Source organism: Amphiura filiformis, chromosome 15 (assembly GCF_039555335.1).
Source record: "Amphiura filiformis chromosome 15, Afil_fr2py, whole genome shotgun sequence".
In the NCBI taxonomy this organism is placed as follows: domain Eukaryota; kingdom Metazoa; phylum Echinodermata; class Ophiuroidea; order Amphilepidida; family Amphiuridae; genus Amphiura; species Amphiura filiformis.
The window spans coordinates 38,268,991-38,289,502 of NC_092642.1; the positions used below are offsets into that span (position 1 = coordinate 38,268,991).

The 20,512-nt window shown below is 38.5% G+C and overlaps 1 protein-coding gene across 1 annotated transcript; it reads left to right on the forward strand.

Moving 5' to 3' along the window:
* Window positions 1–1,797: 1,797 nt before the first annotated feature.
* On the forward strand, window positions 1,798–20,238 carry LOC140171597 (ER degradation-enhancing alpha-mannosidase-like protein 1). Its single transcript, XM_072194876.1, has 14 exons — window positions 1,798–2,005; window positions 6,101–6,604; window positions 7,359–7,431; window positions 8,240–8,343; window positions 9,128–9,299; window positions 10,309–10,492; window positions 12,005–12,096; window positions 13,317–13,399; window positions 14,239–14,359; window positions 15,480–15,650; window positions 16,431–16,504; window positions 17,036–17,132; window positions 18,476–18,649; window positions 19,505–20,238. Exons 2-14 carry the CDS (start codon window positions 6,309–6,311, stop codon window positions 19,589–19,591), a joined length of 1,728 nt encoding a protein of 575 aa, XP_072050977.1. The 5' UTR covers window positions 1,798–2,005; window positions 6,101–6,308; the 3' UTR covers window positions 19,592–20,238.
* The last annotated feature ends 274 nt before the right edge of the window (window positions 20,239–20,512 follow it).

Sequence of the window (20,512 nt, forward strand, 5' to 3'; positions counted from 1 at the left end):
CAACGACAGTTAGTAGTGTGATATGATGACTGACTGTATGATGCATCACAGGATATTTCTGGCATGATATATAGTCCGTTCAGACCGAAGTGCTCTTTGGGTTCAGACCATTTCCAATTCCGGGGAACATACCCATCCCACCAAAAATCAACGATGTACGGTGCCCCCATAGCTCCCCATCCCCCAAAGACTCCCCAATAAGCTCCAATACACGGTGGCTCCGGAACCGGGGCCTGGGGGCTGGCCCACGCAATAATTTTGGTGAGGGGCCCAAGTACCCTATTAGACCCCAATTATCTGAGGTAAAATTTTAGAGTAAAATTCCTAATTTTAGGAAATTCATATCTTTTTAGGTAAAATTCATAATTTCAGGGTATAATTTAAAATGTAAGGTACAATTCATGTATATATCCGCACCCCTCCAGCACCTATATCCCCTTCAGCGTTTCGCGGCTCGGAACAGGCCAAAATTTTGCCCCCCCCCCAATCTTCCGGAGCCTCTGAATATATTAAATAGAGCTTAAGGGGGCATTTCGTGATCCACAGCCTCATCCCCCCACTTTTCCAAAAAAAAAGTTAAGATTTTTACACCACTGGATACCTCTGGCTACATAATGTTTATGTACCAAATATTTCTTGCAGATTAATTCGTTTAGCAAAAATATCGTTAAATTTGAATTTCGTTATGGTGCACCAGAACGAAATTACAACACATTGTCTATGGAACAGTGTAATACACATATAATCATGCATAACTCGCAAACGCAAAATCGGAATCAACTGAAATTTTGGAAATAAGCTTTTTTCGTGGATATCTACTGAAAAATATCATAAAAAGAGGATGCTAGGATCACGAAATCCTCCTTTAATAGCAAATAAAATATTATATTTTATACTTTTCAGTTACACAATTTAGTGAGTGCCTACTTGTATAATTTGTATAGGGCATAGACCATTCATCATTTTGATGTAAATTGTAAAACATATTGGGAAACAGAAATCTCAATGCTCTGCCTTCACCCCGCGCCTTCACAAATTAGGCTTAAATATACTATTGTTTAGTCTGAATCATAACTTACCCCACTCCTTCACCAAGTTACACCCCCGGGAGTTACGCTTACGTGTATTTCGCTGTTGGTTCCCAGGAACTTTTGAGTCTCTGCAAGCAACAGAATGAGTTCCCACAGAAGCTCCAAGCTGCAGGGAACGTGAGCAATATAATAAGGGCGCGCAACACCAAATTCTTTAATTTTCGGTCCGATGTGGAAGGCAGTTTCTGTAAAGGTGTAAAGCAGCTCCGACTCTGAATCTGATTTACTGTAAGGGGCTGATGATAATTATGAGCCCGGGGAGGGTAAAATTGGGGGGGGCGGGGGGCGGTGGGCAAGAAATTTTGGCGAGCCGAAAGTGGGGGGGGGGCAAGCAATTTTGGCCAGCCGAGAGGGGGGGGGGCAAACATTCATGGCCAGCCGAGGGGGGGGGGCAGCAATTTTGGCCAGCCGAGAGGGGGGGGCATACATTCATGAGCGCCTTTTCAATAAAACGCTCTAAAAAGGCTTAGGAAAACAGTACGGAAATAACATGCTTCTTCCTATCTGAAGTTGCGGGTGGAAAGAGGGGGCGAGGTCTAGGTAGGCAAAAAGTTTTTTTCTCCAAATCAGCATAAATATTTTATTAAAATGTCAAAATCTATCATTCGTACCGTGGAAAAATGCCTCGCAGCGCCCGTTTGTTCGGTTTAAAATAAATATTTCAAGTGATGTTTTAGTGAGATGCGCCCTTGGACTAGTGGTCAGTCGCCATTCTGAAAAATCACAACAAGCAAGAATAAAAATTTCGTAACGAATTTGGCAAAATCAATGTGCTAACTCGATGGCACAAAACACAAGGGAGAAGTTATGAGAACGATTCGTTTTTATATTCAATCACGACAGTTTGACTTGTGTTCGTGTAATGGCGTATACTTTTTAATAGGCACTAAAATTTCATGTAGTAGGCCTATCAGGTAAGCTTAAAGTTAAAAGTATTATAAAAATGCAGCAAACCTTTTACGAGCGCGACTACCGTGATGTTGCAAATTCGGCGCTAACAACGCGTACGGCGCACAGTTCATTCATAAATTTCCACTCAGCAAAAATATATCGCCTTAGCAGCCAATCAGAGACAAGTGCGTTCAACGCAGTATATACGCGATGTATCCTTACAATACGCGCTCGTCTAAGGTTTTCTGCATTTTAGTATAATTATTAAGAACGTGTCATGAATGACATGACATTGATAATGCATTGCGTGATGGTGTGGAATATAATACGTACACGGCCATGTGTCATTATGCTATAAATTTCAATTGAATGAACAGGTTTGACAGTGAAACGTGGATTATCCATTATATCCCTCATTAATATATTCTCGTTCATTAATTGGTTAAACGAGTATCATGTGACCAAAAATAGTTTTGCTATTATTTTGCAAACTTGTTAAAAAGCCGATTGAGGAGGGAACGGGGTACTATTCAAAGTACTATCTCCTGGGGAAATAGTTTTACTATCTCCTCTGAGCGCCCCGAGCGCCAGTATGACCTCATATTCATAACCGCTGTCAGCAGTTCCTAGTGGTCAGTGCAACTCGCCACATACACGGAATACCAGTACCGGTTCCGGGGTATTAATGTGTAGCAATTCGTTTTGTTTTGCGAAGCACACAAGCAGCACAGAAGTGCAGCTAAAATACGGCGGATTAATGGCATAAATCGGAGTTACATCAGGATCAATATCTTATATTGATGGTGAAATAACAAAGAACATGCATGGTTACTCGTTTCACGGCGGTATTGTACAGGTTACAACAGCTTACAACGTTTTCACGGTAAGCTTTAGTCACTCAACTGTGTGCGTGCTTTGTGCATTCAATCAAAACAAAGCAAGGCCAGCGTAGCCTTGACTAGGCCTAGGCCTAGCCTACATTTATGCCAAGGCCTATGCCTTGTGTTTAAAGAATATATTAATGAAGGATATAAATAAATATTTACTGTTCTAAATTAGATTCAGGAATCTATTGTCTCCGAGGTGAACTGGAGACCGTGAGCCTACTTTTTCCCGAGACCTGGCGGTCTCGGGAAAATAGTAGGCTCACGGTCGCCAGTTCACCTCGGGGACCAATAGATTCCACCAGTTCCCTAATGAGCAGTAAATATTTGTATAATAATAGCTTGCTCGAGAACTCTAGCCAAGAATTTGCTCACCGATAGCTTCACATTCTAGGCTAGAGACCTTTGCATTCAAAATCTAGTCGGATTCGCTGACGCATGACACAGTGTAAAGCAATGGAAGGTCAGAAGTAAACACAGCCGATCACGACAGGCAATTGCATCAAAAATGTTGCTAAAATTACACTTCAGCAAAATTTTAGACTGTCCAAAATACGCAAATCTTACTCAAAGGATACAGTTGACTCATCTAAATAACTTTCATTCAAATTTCAACATTAACAGAATAAATAACATCCGGTGTAAAAAATTGCACCGCTGTCCGACCGAAAAACCATAGTAAAGTACTCTAGCATCGAATGCGTAACTATCGTGTGCAAATTCGAAGCTAGAGTTCTCGAGCAACCAATAGCACGCTTACCGGTACAGGATGCTGTACAGAAGTTGCCGCGAATCACAAAATTTGACACACGACACGTATGGGGGCTGCACAGAGGGGCCGGGGTACTAACACTAACAGCGCGTCCATTTTGTCCCCCGCTACCATGGCTACGCGTGCCGTACAGTACATGTTGTCAATCATCGGGGGTAAATCACCTCAAGCTTGACAACGATATCTGATGAATAGACTTGCCAATATGTGTAGCTGTTGGCGTGTAACTTAAAGGGGCATTTCGTGATCCACAGCCTCATCCCCCACTTTTCTCAAAAAAAGTTGAGATTTTTACACCACTGGATACCTCTGGCTACATAATGTTTATGTACCAAATATTTCTTGCAGATTAATTCGCTTAGCAAAAATATCGCTAAATTTGAATTTCGCTTCTGGTGCACCAGAACGAAATTACAACACATTGTCTATGGAGCAGTGACAGTGTAATACACATAATCATGCATAACTCGCAAACGCAAAATCGGAATCAACTGAAATTTTGGAAATAAGCATTTTTCGTGGATATCTACTGACAAATGTCATAAAAAGAGGATGCTAGGATCACAAAATCCTCCTTTAATGAAAAATGTTTGAAACAATATTTTCTTGTATCTTGACCCGGATAGCAGGATTATTGGTCGATTTGATGTATTTATTAAAAATTAGTTCATGGATGCGCTAAAAATGTCATTAAAATATTAAAAATAGCTGTTCGAATTCAACACTTGAAAAAAAATACACAGTAGCAGGCTTGAAAAAGTCTAAACCTTGGATGCAGCAAGTCATGATTTTTACGGGTACCGGTAATTTTATTACTTGAACGCGGAGCATGGACGCGATGCAGCCGGTAGAAATCGCCGTAGTGTCCCAGGCCTATGCGATAGCAGGGTAATGGCGGCTTCCATAGTTTTATTACTTTTATAGAGTGACACTTCCCAATCTTTTGTATTTCCTGGAACAGCCTGACATAGCATGACGTGGCTATTTTTCGCGTACCCTGCGCAATGTACATCTACTTTTCGCGTATACTGCGCAATGTACGCTAGACGTTCACTGTTCATGTCTCACTCTGCATTGGTACTCATGACTGTACCCGGTAGTGAAAATTGTTGTGAAGATAGGATGGCTATTTATTAAACGGTACATGTACACAGCCTTTCAAATGTGCCTCACATGTTGTATGTAAATTAAAATTTCCCTAGCCAAGCGGGAGCTGAAATATGAAAGGTAAGATGAAAGAGACCTCATGTACTTTTTAGAAAATCTTAGTTGTGTGTGTTCCTGGGGTATTTAATATTTTGAGTAATAACATGTAAATTCAAAATTGCTCGGTTATCATACAAGCACAATAAATTTTGCTGATCAAATCCTAGTATTAAGGCCTTTCTCAATTGATTTTGAGTTTACTGTTTCCCTCACGCATCCAAAATTGAGAATTGCAAAATATTTGATTATTTGATTTTTATTTGACATTTTCTTTATTAAAGCCATATTATAACATTTGCTGAGGAGGATGCCCTCACTGAATTTTTTTAATTCATTTTTTTACACGATTAAATTGTACTTTATTAAACCAATATAGGCTGCAAAAATCAAGACTCTAGGTGCTGTAGTTTTGTCAAAATCCGAGATTTTGAATAAAACGCCAGATTCAGCGCTTTATTATTACGATGGAATTATTAGTTGAACGCATACACGATGTTCATAACACACAGTACGTGATTTGGCGTATGGGACGGTGATATACACAACAAAAGGTCGTACTATAACATGACCGAAGGAGTGGTACGTATTGGCGACATGTGCGCTGGTAGTAAATTCCAATTTTCTTTGCTTTGCCGTAGTTGTTCGGATCAAAAATAAGAGGGGATATATCTGACAGTAAAAGCTAACATTTTATGGCAAAGAAATGCTAATCTATTTTGTTTGAAAATGTTATAATATGGCTTTAAATGACATTTTGATTACATTAATTTGCTACTTTCATCATCCTAACTATGATGCTGAACAAACAAAGAACACCCTTGCATTTATATTATCAATGCATAAAATCAACCATAACTGCAATATACAAATCCACAGTGCCAAAATGTACTGTTGATGATATTGGCCTGTGATCACTTATTTCAAAATTTAGAAAATAATAAGTAATTAATAATTTTAAAAAGTTACCTTGTGCCTTTTTAAAAATCTTAAACAGTAAACTAAGAATTTAATGTGGAGGGCCTAATACATTGTAGGTGCAATTTGGGACAGGTGTAAACATTACAAATATGCCATCTGGTTTGAAAGAAAATTAACCAAATTCATTTTAGAAAAAGTAAAAAGATCATACATTATGGCTTTTTAAAAAACACCTTGTGTTGTAAGTTGTTTTACATATCTGTGTGTCCAAACAAATTCTTATCACGCTTTTACGAATGGGTCATAGAAAATAATAAATATATCTATTTTCATAACAGTTCATGTCAGAAGTATCGATACAGGTGATTTTACTAGCTCTGTGTGAAGCCTCACGTCTATAGAAACCCTTCTGCTGCACTACACTACAGTACTGTGTACTTGTACAATGTACACAGGCTGTCCATTCTGTTGTAAGGCTTCCTGTATGGCACTATCTACCTATATCACTAGCTCAACTCAGATGCACCAAACTTTGTTCATGCCGTCATGACAGACCTGGCGGACACAATGATAATAACAGGAGGAATATTCTCCCTACTTTGGTGCCTTATCTACATGTCTGCCTTTCTCTTCACGCAAGGAAAGCATCACTGGATACAGTACAAAGCCGGGGTGTTTGAGGAGAAATATGGGTATTTCTCCGAGTATGATAGACTGAGAAAAGTGGAAGAGGTGAAGCAGATGTTTTATTTTGGGTATGATGGCTACATGGAGCATGCATTCCCACATGATGAGTTAGATCCTATACATTGTGTAGGGAGAGGGCCGGACAAGGCTAATCCGTAAGTAAAATTACCATAGAATTCCGTCTACATCAAGCATAGGCCTCTAAATGAGTGGTGTTTTTGTTTTTTACCAATTGACAAAAGGCTGATACCCTCCACAAAAACATGGCAATAAATTGGTCATACAATAATGCATGTTTGTACAGCCACCTGTATCAGAAATATACACGTAGTTGCTCTTTCATCAAAACGATGCCTATTTAGAGCACATAATGCTTGTAGAATGTAGATGGAATTCGACAGTACTTTGTAAGGTGAGGAATGTATGTCTTGTAAGTAACTGCATCAACACTAGTACACATACCAACTTTACCAAGCACAATTTGTAGGACAATGTTGTCAAATATATTAAGTACAATGTGCAGATTTACCCTACAAATTGTTCGATACCAGCATCTTTTTAAAGCATATTATCTTGGCTATTTTATGTCACCTAGATTCTAATTGTAGTGATAAAAAGGGTTGATAATCAAAGAGATGAACTTCTTTTAAAGCAAGGGTTCTCAACTATATTTGCTTATGGGCCATGATTCCATGAAGGGCCAAAATAATTGTAAAGAATTTTGTTTGAGGGCCAAATACGCCTTGTTTTGCTATGTTTACTGTACCGATACATTTCAGAGCTGTTCAAGGGCCAACTACACTGGTTGGCGGGCCAGATCTGGCCCACGGGCCACCTGTTTTAGAGTATTACTTGCATTATTTTCATTTTATAGACTAACATTATTTTTCCCTCATTTTATGTCTACAGGTCAAATATCAATATTAATGATGTACTTGGGGATTATTCATTAACCTTAGTTGATACGTTGGACACACTTGCAGTAAGTATGAACAATCAACTTTTAATTATTTTTGTTTTTGTACTGTACAAGTGTATAATGAAAGACAAAGATAAAAAGACTAGTTTGCGTCTGACGTCACTGTCAATCAAATTCTCTATGATCCTTGATTGGCTAATAGCGCGTACAAGGAAGGTCGATTTATCTGGTGCCGATCGGAGAAAAGAAATAGCAGAACATGGCGAAAAATTACATACTTTTACAAGGCAAAAAGCAACTTTTCTAGGCATTGTGGACATGGTGCCTTCGCGAAAGAAAGTTTGCTACTATAAAGACCTAACTTTTGAGACGGTTTGTATGTTTGAAGGTGCAAAGTTAACAATAAGGCGCCCGGTTTTACCGCCACGTTCAGCACCTCATATCATCACGACATTTGTAAACAAACCTCGCTCGAGTTTGATTGACAGATGATGTCAGACGCAAACTAGTCTTTTTATCTCTCTCTTCCAGTATTGAGCTTCCTCACATGCAATGCTTATAAACTTGCATGTATGTATGGGCAATTTATATTTGTAATTTTCACTGTCAGTGGAGTTTACTGAACTTTTTGTCCCATGACCCAAATCTGCCTTGGGTGCCCCAAAGGCAAAGTCCACTTTCGGTTTTGTGATTGGTATTAAACACCCCATCCAAAAATAATGTATGCCGCAGTCACAACTTGAATTCAATGTCACATTTGAAGTCGGCTTCTCTCTGTGTAAATATGGTCTAAGACTGTTCCTAGCAACATTTCTGGCGTTCCATTATAAGGTATTTCAATTTAGAAATCATTTCTTTATCTCTTTTGCAGATTTTTGGAAATAATAGTGAATTTAAGAGAGCCGTAGATCTAGTTATAAAAAGTGTATCATTTGATAAAGACAATACAGTACAAGTATTCGAGTCTACCATTAGGTAAGTACACATCAGATTTGGCTAAGATTGTATTACCCATCATCACTCTTTATGCAACTCTTTACTTGTAAATACTTATAGAATTTTGAGACTTGCGACTCTTTTAAAATATTTTGTCAGTACTCAATTTAAGCAGAAAATAGATTTGTATGTCATGTAACGAGCAAAAAGTATAAAAATGTAGATCAAAACATATTGGTGATTGATTAATCAATTGAGAAGAGAATGTGCGTTTGTTTGCACCTACAAACGTGGACTTCGAGTCCACACAGATGTAGTGAAAAACCACATATAGCGAACCGTGGACGTCCACTGTCGTAAGACAGCGGCAGAGAATGCTATGGAGTAGGGTCCTCTATCGTAGGTGTAATACCAGGTCCACGGTTAGCGGTGAAATATCACAGAAGTCCACATTTGGATTATATGATATGTCATTGTCTGTGTGTGTGGGTCCATGGTTTCACGGTTAACAACCACACACACAATACAGGCCCACGGTTGTCTGTGAAAACATGTAGGGGTGTGTGTGGTCCATGGTGGGTTGATTGATATGGGGTGTGGGGGGGTGTGTGTGTGTCCTCGGTTAGATAAGATTTAAAAATCATATGCAGAATGAGGTCCTCGCTTGCAGGTATTTACAAACATGGGTGTATGTGTGGGGGGGGGCTTTAAGTTTGTGTGCATCCTGGGTGGGGGTGTGTTGGGTGGAGGATGTATTTGTGTTTGAATTATAGGCTTTGTTCTAGTAGACTTCACATGTTTCCTTCAATATTTATTTTCACAGAATGTTAGGGGGTTTATTATCAGCGCATCTACTCATCATAGACAAAGGTCAACCTTTTGGTGACCTATGGCCTGATGAGTATGATAATGAGCTCTTACAACTTGCACACGACTTAGCCACCAGATTACTGCCAGCTTTTGATAATACAACAACAGGCCTGCCACATCCAAGGGTAGGCCACTTTAGACTATTCTAGTTGAAATCCATACACCCACAATGGAAGACAGGACCTTAATCTTAATACACAGGGAGTCTGAATTTCATATGAGGTTACCTGAATGGGTGACTCCATTTGAAATAATACATGTACATGCCTTGTGTGGGAGATTAAGGTCATGTCTTCCATACGGGGTGTATGGATTTCAACTTCAATAGCCCTTTGTTCAGTACAACTGAATATTTATCCAAATTCCTTGTAACAGATATGTGTCTTAACCCTAACACCCACAAATACCACAAAATACCATGATGATAACCACGGCGGATGCATGAATCCCACATGATGCGATGACGCAATCACCCTAAGTGTTATATGGTCAGGGAATCACTGGCCGGGTCAGCGCAACCCATGTGGCTATAATACATCTACCGGCCGGTGATCGTGTGCTTCGCATGCGAGGGGTCCAAGGTTTGAATCCCGGGGGTACCAGGTGACGTCTTTGTTCATCTTCTCTCCTTTTTTGTTTCTTTAACTTCTGATAGCAAAAAGCAGCGTCCGGTGTTAGGGTTTAAAGCTTATCATTGAGCTGACTGGTTGTGCAATCTGCCAACAGTTTCCAACAATAATATGCTGCATCCAGCTGGCAAATTTTGACAGTGTTTGCATCTCCAAATTTGGCTAATTCCATGTTAGTTTGGACAATGGACATGTGTAAACAATATAAACATGCCAAAAAATTGAGTTTGAAGAAAAAACCCAATATCATATTATAAGATCCTACAATATAACGTTTTAATACAAAATACCAAGAACTCTCCCATCAGGACTGAATATTCTGCATCGACTGTCTTAATCGTTCAAACTTGCGCTGATGATATTGATGCGTGCAATGCACTCGGCTCGCGGCTTGTACATTAGACGCTTCAACATCAGCGCGCATGCATTATTTTTGTCTAATTTCTCTTCCAACAAGTAATACGTGTTCATTAACCTATAAATAATGCTTCCATTTGCTTTGCAGGTTAATTTAATGAAAGGGCTTCCAGATGATGGTATTCAGGAAACATGCACAGCAGGGGCTGGATCATTATTGTTAGAGTTTGGAATCTTAAGCAAACTCGTAGGAGACCCAGTGTTTGAAGGAGTAGCTAGAAGAGCGGTAGATGCCTTGCTTAATTATAAATCCAATATCACTGGGCTTTTGGGTAAGTTTTAAAGGTCCGTAACCCGATCGACAGCATCATCCCCGATTTTTTCATTGTTGATGAGGTTTTGGTATCACATAATAGATACTATTTTTCTCATTACTATCCTGAAATTTGACGCCCAAGTCGATGTATTTCCGAGAAATCATGAAACACAGCGGCTTTTACAGGTATACCAGTTTGTAAACAATGGTAAATACTTTGGATCATGGGCCGGGAATTATGAACGAAATAGCTTTCAGTAATATCAGTCGCCTCAACAGCTACTTTGGTTTCACGTCATACACATTCTGTGAAAAAAGCGAACCACACTAACAGCTGAGGAGACGCGTCTAGACGGTGTGCCGTATTTAATTATAAAATTTCCACGAAGGAGGCAGCGGGCCGATTAGCTCAGTCGGTTAGCGCGCACTTCATGTTTCTACCCGAGAGGTACGCGTAATCGGTTCAAAATCCGTGTCGGAATGTTTTTTTTCCTCTCCATTTTTAACCCAAACTTTTTTATATTCATTTGAAATGTACATATTGCAAGGGGAAATATATTTTGTTTCCTTTTTTTTTTTTTTGGTACGAAAAAAAACAAATATTTTTTGTTCAATACGGGCCGGGCATTGATTGTACAGCATGTCAGCATTAAATTCGTCATACGAACGGAAATGGTTGTTGTTGCTTGCCTACCCAGAATGCAATTCACGATACCAAGGTATTGGATTGCAAATTTGGCTATTTATTCACATTTACGCCTTAAAATGCTCTCGCTTTTTCACAAAGCAGCATAAAGGGGCGATATTTGATATTATTATGTAATTTTAAAGACAATCCATATCCAAAACCAATAGGGTTACCCCCTTTAATATAACATTTTGTTACCCTTATTATGTTGACTATTTCCAATAATTTTGAACTAGGCCAAACCCATCTTTCCAGAGGATATGTTACTGTTTACTATGTACTTTTTACTCATGATAGCTATGGAAGAATCTAAGGGTGTGCGATATCGCCCTAGGCAACAATTTTATGTGAATACATTAGTTATTGCGATGCAGTAATTCTCACTGCTTCATCGATGACCCCACAATAAACTATAGACTCAACAACTTCCAAATGAGAGCTGAATACAGTTGCCAATTGGGCAATAATATTCCAAGTTTGTAGTCAGATTTTACCTTTCTAAATATACATGTAATGAAGCACTTGCGATGTTCTTTCCATGAATCCATTTAGTATTATTTTAAGCTTATACTACAATTTGTTTGAGCCTTAAAATTTATAGCTATGAAATTTTGCCGCAATATTGTGACATGGAAAACCCTGGGGATGCCCACCATTAGAAGAATCATAAAAGTAGCAAAGCATTAAGACATCAGATTTCAGAGGCACAACTGTTAGAACCATACTGTCTGCTGTGTAGTACAGCCTTTACAGAAGTACATAATTATGATTGGTGATTCTCGCAAAGTGTCATACTAATCGCTGATTTTTTGTTTCTTTGTTTATTCTTTTTCTTTGTAGGTAATGTTATTAATATTCAGACTGGTCAGTGGGTAGGATTACAAAGCGGACTCGGAGCAGGCTCAGATTCATTTTATGAATATCTGCTTAAGGTATATTTCATTTTATGTAAATTACGACTATACTATATGTAGTGTCCAGTACAATACTAGTATTATGGGCAAGTCCACAGCAGATAAATTTGTTGTTGAAGTGGTAAAATTGCAAAATAACATGCCTGACTTACTGGCTGCAATTTAGATTACTCATTCAAACTTCAATATGTTGGTCAGGTCATATCAATCTGGTAACTTTTGTTTGTTACATGCCGGACTGGTTAGTGCCAAAAATGTTCCAGTACACCCCTGGTTTTATACAAGTACCATATTCATTCGAATCACCGCCCAGGGCGCTTAACAAAGTCATTTTGCGTGGGCGCTTATATTTTACATTGTTTACATAATTGCATACTTTAAAAATGGCCCAAAATATTCATCCATCATCATCAGTGTGCATGCCATATGTTTCAGACCATGATCCAGATTGACATAGGCAGTTAATATTGTCACAGTATGCTATCAACTGGGTGGGCATTTATTAGGGGTTGGGTGGTTAATGGAATGAATACAGTACTTGGCAAACTTTTAGGCCAAATACTCAACAACAAGTCTGTACAAATTGAGTAATAGAAAATTAACTGCGTCGACATTTAATGAAGAAAACAAACACATAGAAGAATAATGGGTAGTAATAATAATATGTAATCCTACCTCGCGTTTCAACCTATAGGCCTCGCTTGTAACGCTCGCTTGCGCCACGTTTTAATAATTTTTTTTATTCTCCGTTCTGCGTGCATTTTTAAAATTAAACATGTTTAACGCTTTTATTTGTATATACGCTCCGCTGCTTTACCCTTAGGCCTCACGCTTAAACCGTGACGCTTGCGCGACGCCTATTATATTTTTGTACCCGCACACGCGTTTGCGCATTTTATTAATATTTTTTTTTTCCGTCTTGCGCGTTATGTTTTCCCACTTAAACATGTTTAACGCGCTGGATTTGTATACGCTCTGCCCGCTTGCTCGCTTGTCGCTCACGTGTGTCGCTCCCACCATTCACCTGCGCTTGCGTTTTAATCATGTTTTAAATGTTTCTCTTGTGTAGGCCCCACAACACCATTATTGTCACCTGACGAAGGGCGAGGCCCGAAAATTCGTGTAATAAATATTCTTTTACGACATTATAATTCTTCTTCTACGTGTTTTTTTTTCCAAATTGAGTAATATGTTGATTGACTAAAAGCAAACCCATTGAATCTTGTTTTGTTTTTCAGACATACATCATGTTTGGTGAGCGCAAAGACTTGCACGCTTTCAACGATCTATACCACAATGTTCAGAAGTGGATGAGGAGAGGGTAAGTTGGATTTTGTCGAAGCTCTCTCTAAAAACAAGGAATATAATTCAGTTCACATGTTACAGTAGTTATCAATTATTGGCAATTATCCTATACCATTTTTCACCCTGATGTGGCAGTGATAACGTCAACACGTTGAGGCAGCTGTTTCATGTGCGCATCTATGTGGCGCCTTTAAGTGTGTGTGGGGTGTGTGTGTATGCCAGTGCTTTGACCGAACACTAACTATTTGAAGCTGCACCTAATGAAATGTTCACTAACGTCACTGACACATCTGGGTGAAATGTGGTATAGGTTGATTTGTCATGATCACACTGGAGTGATATCATAAATGGTTATCATGCTTAATATAATAGTAGAATTTTCTTATTTCTAGTCCAATAAACAGTACTCACTGTGGACGTTTCGATATCTACCAGACATCTTTTTCTACACTATTGTTGTTGTGACGATCTTCTGAAACATCCACAGTGAGTACTGTTTATTGGACTAGAAATAAGAAAATTCTACTATTATGTTTCATAACAGTCCTGATGAACATGTTCAATAATGGTTATCATGCTATTACCAAAGAAGATTTTGGACCCATTGCATGAAAGCTCAATTTTAACTTTCAAAGTGAATAGCATATATTGTCACATGTACCTGTTAAAGAGTTTTGTTGTTGATAAGTTACTTGCATTAAACTTGTAACATATTACATGGCTCCATGCAATCCAATACCCAATGATATCTGTCAAAGGTTGTATTACTCATGGGGCTGGTTGTTACAGACTGACAACATTGCATTGCTTTCTTTATTACGTTAATTCCTGCTAAATCTCACGTTTCCACAACAGGAGAAGTGCCTGCAACAGTGGTAACGGTGATGTGCCGATGTATGTCAATGTGCGCATGGAAGATGGAAGGACCATCAATTCATGGATTGATGCCTTGCAAGCAGCTTTCGCAGGGGTTCAGGTAAAGCATTATATATATATATATATAAAATAATGTTTCATTCGTGTTCATTGGCAAAAAGGATTTTTCTTTTGCCATAAGCCAGTGGGCAAATGATCAATAAAAGTAAACCTGTGGTTGTTCAAAGGTTGGTGGAGTAAAGATCACTGGTATGGTGGCGCAGCGATACGGGCTTTGCCTCGCAATCTGAGGATTGTGTGTTTGAGCCCTGGTGGTGCTATCGTGTTGTGCACTTGTTCACTTGCCTCTCTCTACCCAGGGGTGAAATAGGGAGCTGTTATGAATATTGTCCATTGAGCACCACCAAAGGTATGGTAGCTGACATATTCTTTCGGAATAAATGTAAAGCGCTTTCATGCATGTGAAATGACAACATGTATTTTATTTAGTTTAATTAACCAATACCTAAGTACAGTATTGGCAATATTAGAAATTAGCCAAAATGTCCCAGGGCCATTTGGGCATGTAGATCTAAAATTCTACAAGCCCTCATCAATCTGTACAGGCCCCCAGTTGAAATGCTAACAGTTTACACAATTGCAAAATTGCAAATTTCATTGGCGGGGCCCTGCAGTGATTTTCACAGGCAATTAGCGCGAGGGCCTGTCTACGTCATGTACGTACACATCTTCTTCCTATATTAATATAATTATATGTGCTGTATTTTGAGTATTTATTGCACATGTTTACAGTTAACCTGAGAGGAGAGCGTGGCCTAGCGGTTAAGGCATAGGACTGTGAACCCAAGGGTCAAGGGTTCGAATCCCAGGTCCGGCTCTTTGTGTCCTTGAGCAAGACACTTCACTCTACTTGCTTAGTGCTTCGGAGGGCACTTTAAGCTGTCGGTCCTGTACATGCATATTTTCTCACATTAATGTAGTGTGCACGTTAAAGAACGCCACAGACTATTCGAAAAGAGCAGGGGATCATCCCGGTCATGTTGACTGTACTTCAAAATACACTCATCTACTCTAGGTTCCAGAGTAAAAAATAAGTACAGCTTGTCTGTACGCAGTGCGACAATACTCATACATATGAGGGAGGCACTTATAAGGAAGAAGAACCTAACCACTCTGCCATCTCACCCTCATCTTTGTGCCTATTTTACTTCTCTCTTTAGGTTTTAAAAGGAGATTTAGAGGAAGCCATTTGCACCCATGCTATTTACTATGCAATTTGGAGAAAATTTGAGGCCTTACCAGAGAGATTTAATTGGTACACCAAGCAAGCTGATGTATTATTCTATCCACTTAGACCAGAATTAGTAGAGTCAACTTATTTACTTTACCAGGTAAAAAGTGCTTAAAATTTTCTTATCTGGTGTTGAAAAAGGCTGAAGGGTACAGTAAATGCAAGGCTGGAAAAAATGGTGTCTCAAAACCCTTGGCAGTTTCAAAAATGAATGCGGAATTTCATGTCGTTTGCGAGCATTCAAAAGTATGCAGCATTAAATTGTGGTTCATTTACACAATGGAAGTACAAAATAATAGGCTACATTTAGTATTCCTTTCAGTGGTACATGATAGCTAGAACAAATACCAGACTCGTCTCAAGTGGAGCTCACTTCCACTCATCCCTAAGTCACATGGTTATTAGGAATGTTCTCTGTATTCCTAAACCATGTGACTTGGGATGATTTGAAGTGACCTCCACATGAGTCTGGTATTTGTTCCTAGCTATCATGTGAAATGAGACACATGTAGCAGCTGACAAGTGCATCCTTTTGATATGGATATGCTACATTTAGTATTCCTTTCAGTGGTACACGAAAAATGGCGAGTATCAAATCAAGTAAATTTTCATCAAAATATTTCTCAGAATTTCATGATTTACGGCAAAAAACTTTAAAAAAAAGGAAATTATTAAAAATGAATTTGTTCTTTCACCTGAAAACTTTACTTTAGGCTAATTTATTATAAATTAAACAACACCTGAGGTTATCTTAGTTATGAAAATTAAATATGACAAGTATATATCTGCATATCAATTTGACCCAAACAATATTGTGGTGAGGAAGGAAATTGTGACAATTACTTTAACCACATTTTCCTGCATTTTACTTGCATTTCAGGCAACACAAAATCCATTTTATCTTCATGTTGGTAGTGAAATATTGGAAGGACTTAATAAACATACAAAAGCAAAGTAAGTAGTATTAGAATGCAAAGAATAGAATCATGTACATAGTGGGCATAACCAAGGGGTTAATCAAGTTTAGTTTGGGTAGGGGTGTGCCACTGAGAATTTGAAAGTGGACCAATAAATATACCAATTTTCAAGAAATTTGGACCCATCGATTTATCGAAAGTCAAAACTTTCGGCTAAATTTTAAAAACTTTTCCCTAAATATTTAGAAATTTTGGCTTCAGGACTTAGGCAAAATTTGGCTATTTCCCAAAAAATAATTAGAAATTTTGAATGTCCCATCCATATACATGGACCAAAATTAGTTTAGAAAAGGAGGTCATGGATATACCATATATGGCCGAAAATGAGACCTATGTTTGCAGCACATCCCTGTATGGTCATTTGTACTGAGTAACCCCCTGGGAGTACAATCAAACAACATGGAGGCATTCATTAAGTAGGAATGTTACGTTTTAAAAGCTGATCTTTTATTCTTTTCAAACACAAAAAGAAAATCATTTAAAATTGAAGTTTTTCTTTGTGTTTTAGATGTGGCTATGCAACATTACACAATGTAATAGATAAATCAAAAGAAGATCGTATGGAGAGTTTCTTCCTTAGTGAGACATGCAAATATTTATACCTTGTAAGTATGACCAGGTTCTGCAATACGGGGTGAATACGCACAAAAGTTTGAAAGGTTTTTCAGCTCAATTAATATCTTTTGAACCATCTTCAAAACACTGATAATTTGCTTTTTCAACTTATTGTGCTGTATTTATTGAGTTTTAAAAGTTGAGCTTTAGAAACTTTTGTGCCTATTCACCCACTGTCCTTATTCACCCTGGTTTACGATTCTTCAAATCTGAGTCAAATATCATTTAGTTACCTACCTACTATTACAATTACATGAATTAAGTTGATCATTAAAAACTAAATTACAATTTAAAAAAACAACCAGAATGAACTTCAAATTTAACAAAAGCACTGCATATGAATTTATTTATGCATGAAATTGGGAATAAACAACCATCCATATTCAAAATATTGGCGTAATTGCAGTAACACCACAGCATTAATTGGCCAACATCCTTCGCCGCGCCCCTATTGCATTGCTGATTTGGGCAACATCGTCATAATTTCTACATTACAGTCTCCCAACATTGAAAGATGGTGGGTGGGGAAGGGGACAGTGTAAGCTAAATGTGCACTTTCAACTATTATACAAGTGGAATAATCATATCAGCAAAATTACCGCCAAGTCCAGTAGGGTACTCGGTTTCATTAAACGGAACCTAAGATCTTGTCCAAGCAATTTAAGAGCCAAAGCTTTCCAGACATTAGTACGTCCTCATTTAGAATACTGTGTAACGGTGTGGAATCCTCATACAAAGGACTTAATGGACAAAATTGAAACCATCCAGAGAAGCGGAGCAAGATTTGTGCTTAGAGATAATAGACGTACCAGTAACATTACCACCATGCTGGAGAAACTTGAATGGAAGCCACTCCACCTGCGGAGGAAAGTAGCCTGTGTCTCAATGTTCCATAAGGTAGCCATCCCGGCACACAAATTCGTGCAGCCGGTCCAAACGCGCAAATCCTCACGCCTTTATCATAATCAATCATACAGCAGGCTAACCGGTAGAATCACCCAACTCAGTTCAAGACAGTAGTGGCTGAGCACATCTACAGCAAAGAAGCAAGCACCCAAAGAGAATAAGCAACTGAAAGCACCCCTGATTATCCTCTCGTCTGACCCCGAAGGGAGTGTTGAGAGTAACATTCAGATTCAGATTCAGATACAAAGTTAATGCAGAACTTTAACATATTTAGCTCTGGCAAATGCATGGTTTTAACATCAATGCTGGCTGGTGTGGCCATGACTTTCTGCCAGGATTATAGTCCCCCTCCCAAAAAAAATTATGTTAGGTTGGCAAATACACCACAATATCACTAACCTTTCACTGTATGACTGTTTTATTTCAGCTATTTGATCGAGATAATCATGTAAACCAAGCTGCTTCCAAGTATCTATTTAGCACCGAGGGCCATCTCTTCCCTATATCAAGTAAATACAGAACAAGGCCATGGTGGCATGAAGATAATGATGTACCTACTGATAACATGTGTGATGTACCACTACAACACAACAGCACTGGGGTAAGTATGTGTGCGTAGTGGGGTATATAAAAGTATGTGAACTGATCCGTGGGGGCCCAAGGTGGCAAATTTGAAATTGAGATAAAGGCAAAAATATGGAGTAAAAAACAATAAAATACATAAGAAAAATACACATCACAAAACTTCAGAATTTAGAACTAAGTATGCTAGACCTTTGATGTTTTCAATATATGATAGCCTAATGTTTGTATAAGGTAATAAATATAGTAACTCAAATACCTCCTTTGACCCCCATGGAGCAGATTGCCTCACATGTGTGTGTTGAGGGGGGAGTATGAAACAAGGACATTACTGAAGTGATATACAGAGTGTACAGGTAGCATTACTGTAAACCAAGTATTTGGATATTAACCCTAACCATGCCAACCTAACAAAGCAAAACCATGATGGGGTGACGCAATCACACTAAGTCATATATACGCACAGTTTCATTGGTCAGGCCAGCAAAACACCCATGGCTTCTGGTCGGTGATTCACTGCTTAGCATGCGAGTGGTCTACTCTAAACCAAAGTTTACCAACTTCTTTGTTTATCTTCTCTCCTTTTTTGTTCCTTCTTTCCTTTCTTATAGCCAAAAACTACTTGGAGGGTTAGGGTTAATCCTTGTAGTAGGCTGGAAATGTTAAGATGTAGCCTTGCACAGGAACAGACATCATACTTGAAAATCATTAGAAATCCCCATAGCACTAGGATTGCGTGTATGTGGGGGTGAGAGGAGTGTGTGTGTATCAGTGTGTCCACAGGCTTGTCCCCCTTTACCCAGACATATATTTTTTTATTTAAGTGTTGCATTCCACTAACGACATGTTTGTTTTCTTGTTTTTTTTATTGCAGTGTTCAAAAGTTCCACAAGAGAGGAAGTTTTTAGTTCCATTGAAACATAGATACTTTGAACAAATCAATGAGTTGATTGGTCTATGACACACTGAATAGATCATGTGATTGGTCACATAGCTATCATGTGATTGGTCACATGATGTGTTATTGCTAGCAGAAGAGGCTGATTAAGTCAGTTGCTAACAGAAGAGGATGATTAGAATGAAGTGCATTGGCAAAATGTATCTGCATGGGTGCATGTTTTAATACAGCATTAATCTGTGTGTTTCTGCTGGGTAACGGATGCAGATCAAGTGTTGTGGCTAGTATATGTGACCAGCTCCAACAAAAGCCAGAACAAGTCGCCAGGCATGTTTTTGAGTTATAGGCTTTTAAAGATAACATTCCCATAAAAAAAAAATCAAATTTTGGAATTCTTAATTTAATGGTATTTGACTGTGGGATAAGTGGACTTTCAAATCCTTGAAAGTACTTATTAAAACGAGGTTAATTTAATCAATAGTTAACAATTGAACTATGATCATCCCTATTCAATTTGGTGTAAGGCAGGAAACTAATTAGCCCATTACTCAGATTAGCAATTGGCAAAAATATCAAGGTATCATTTACAAAATTATCTATATCTTGGAAAGTATCGATGCTATGTATATAATTTTGGTATCATTTTAAAGCTTATTGTCTAGTGCTTACATTTTTATTCAAACCATGAACTGTCAAAAATGCAACTTGTTCCTGGTAACTGTCAAAAATGCAACTTGTTCCTGGTTTTGTCAGAACGGGTCACATATAGTTTGACGTTTGCATGCAACATCAAATCATACTGGGCATAATGTGGCTAGTTTTACTGATGTTGGTGGGTAAAATACTAAGAAGCCAGATTGGGCTATTCCAGTTGTAATCCATCTACCCCATTGAAGACAATACCTTAATAATCTTCCACACAGGGAGTGTGAATTTCAAATGGGGTTACCTGGATGGGTGACTTGATATGAAATCTACACCACC

What these genes read in the sequence shown, in the direction of transcription:
- LOC140171597 (XM_072194876.1), top strand. Translation starts at nt 6,309, where the DNA reads ATGACAGACCTGGCGGACACAATGATAATAACAGGAGGAATATTCTCC. An exon ending in TTTATGAATATCTGCTTAAG is followed by an intron (nt 12,097 to 13,316) that starts GTATATTTCATT and finishes TTTGTTTTTCAG; the next exon opens with ACATACATCATGTTTGGTGA. An exon ending in CAACTTATTTACTTTACCAG is followed by an intron (nt 15,651 to 16,430) that starts GTAAAAAGTGCT and finishes CTTGCATTTCAG; the next exon opens with GCAACACAAAATCCATTTTA.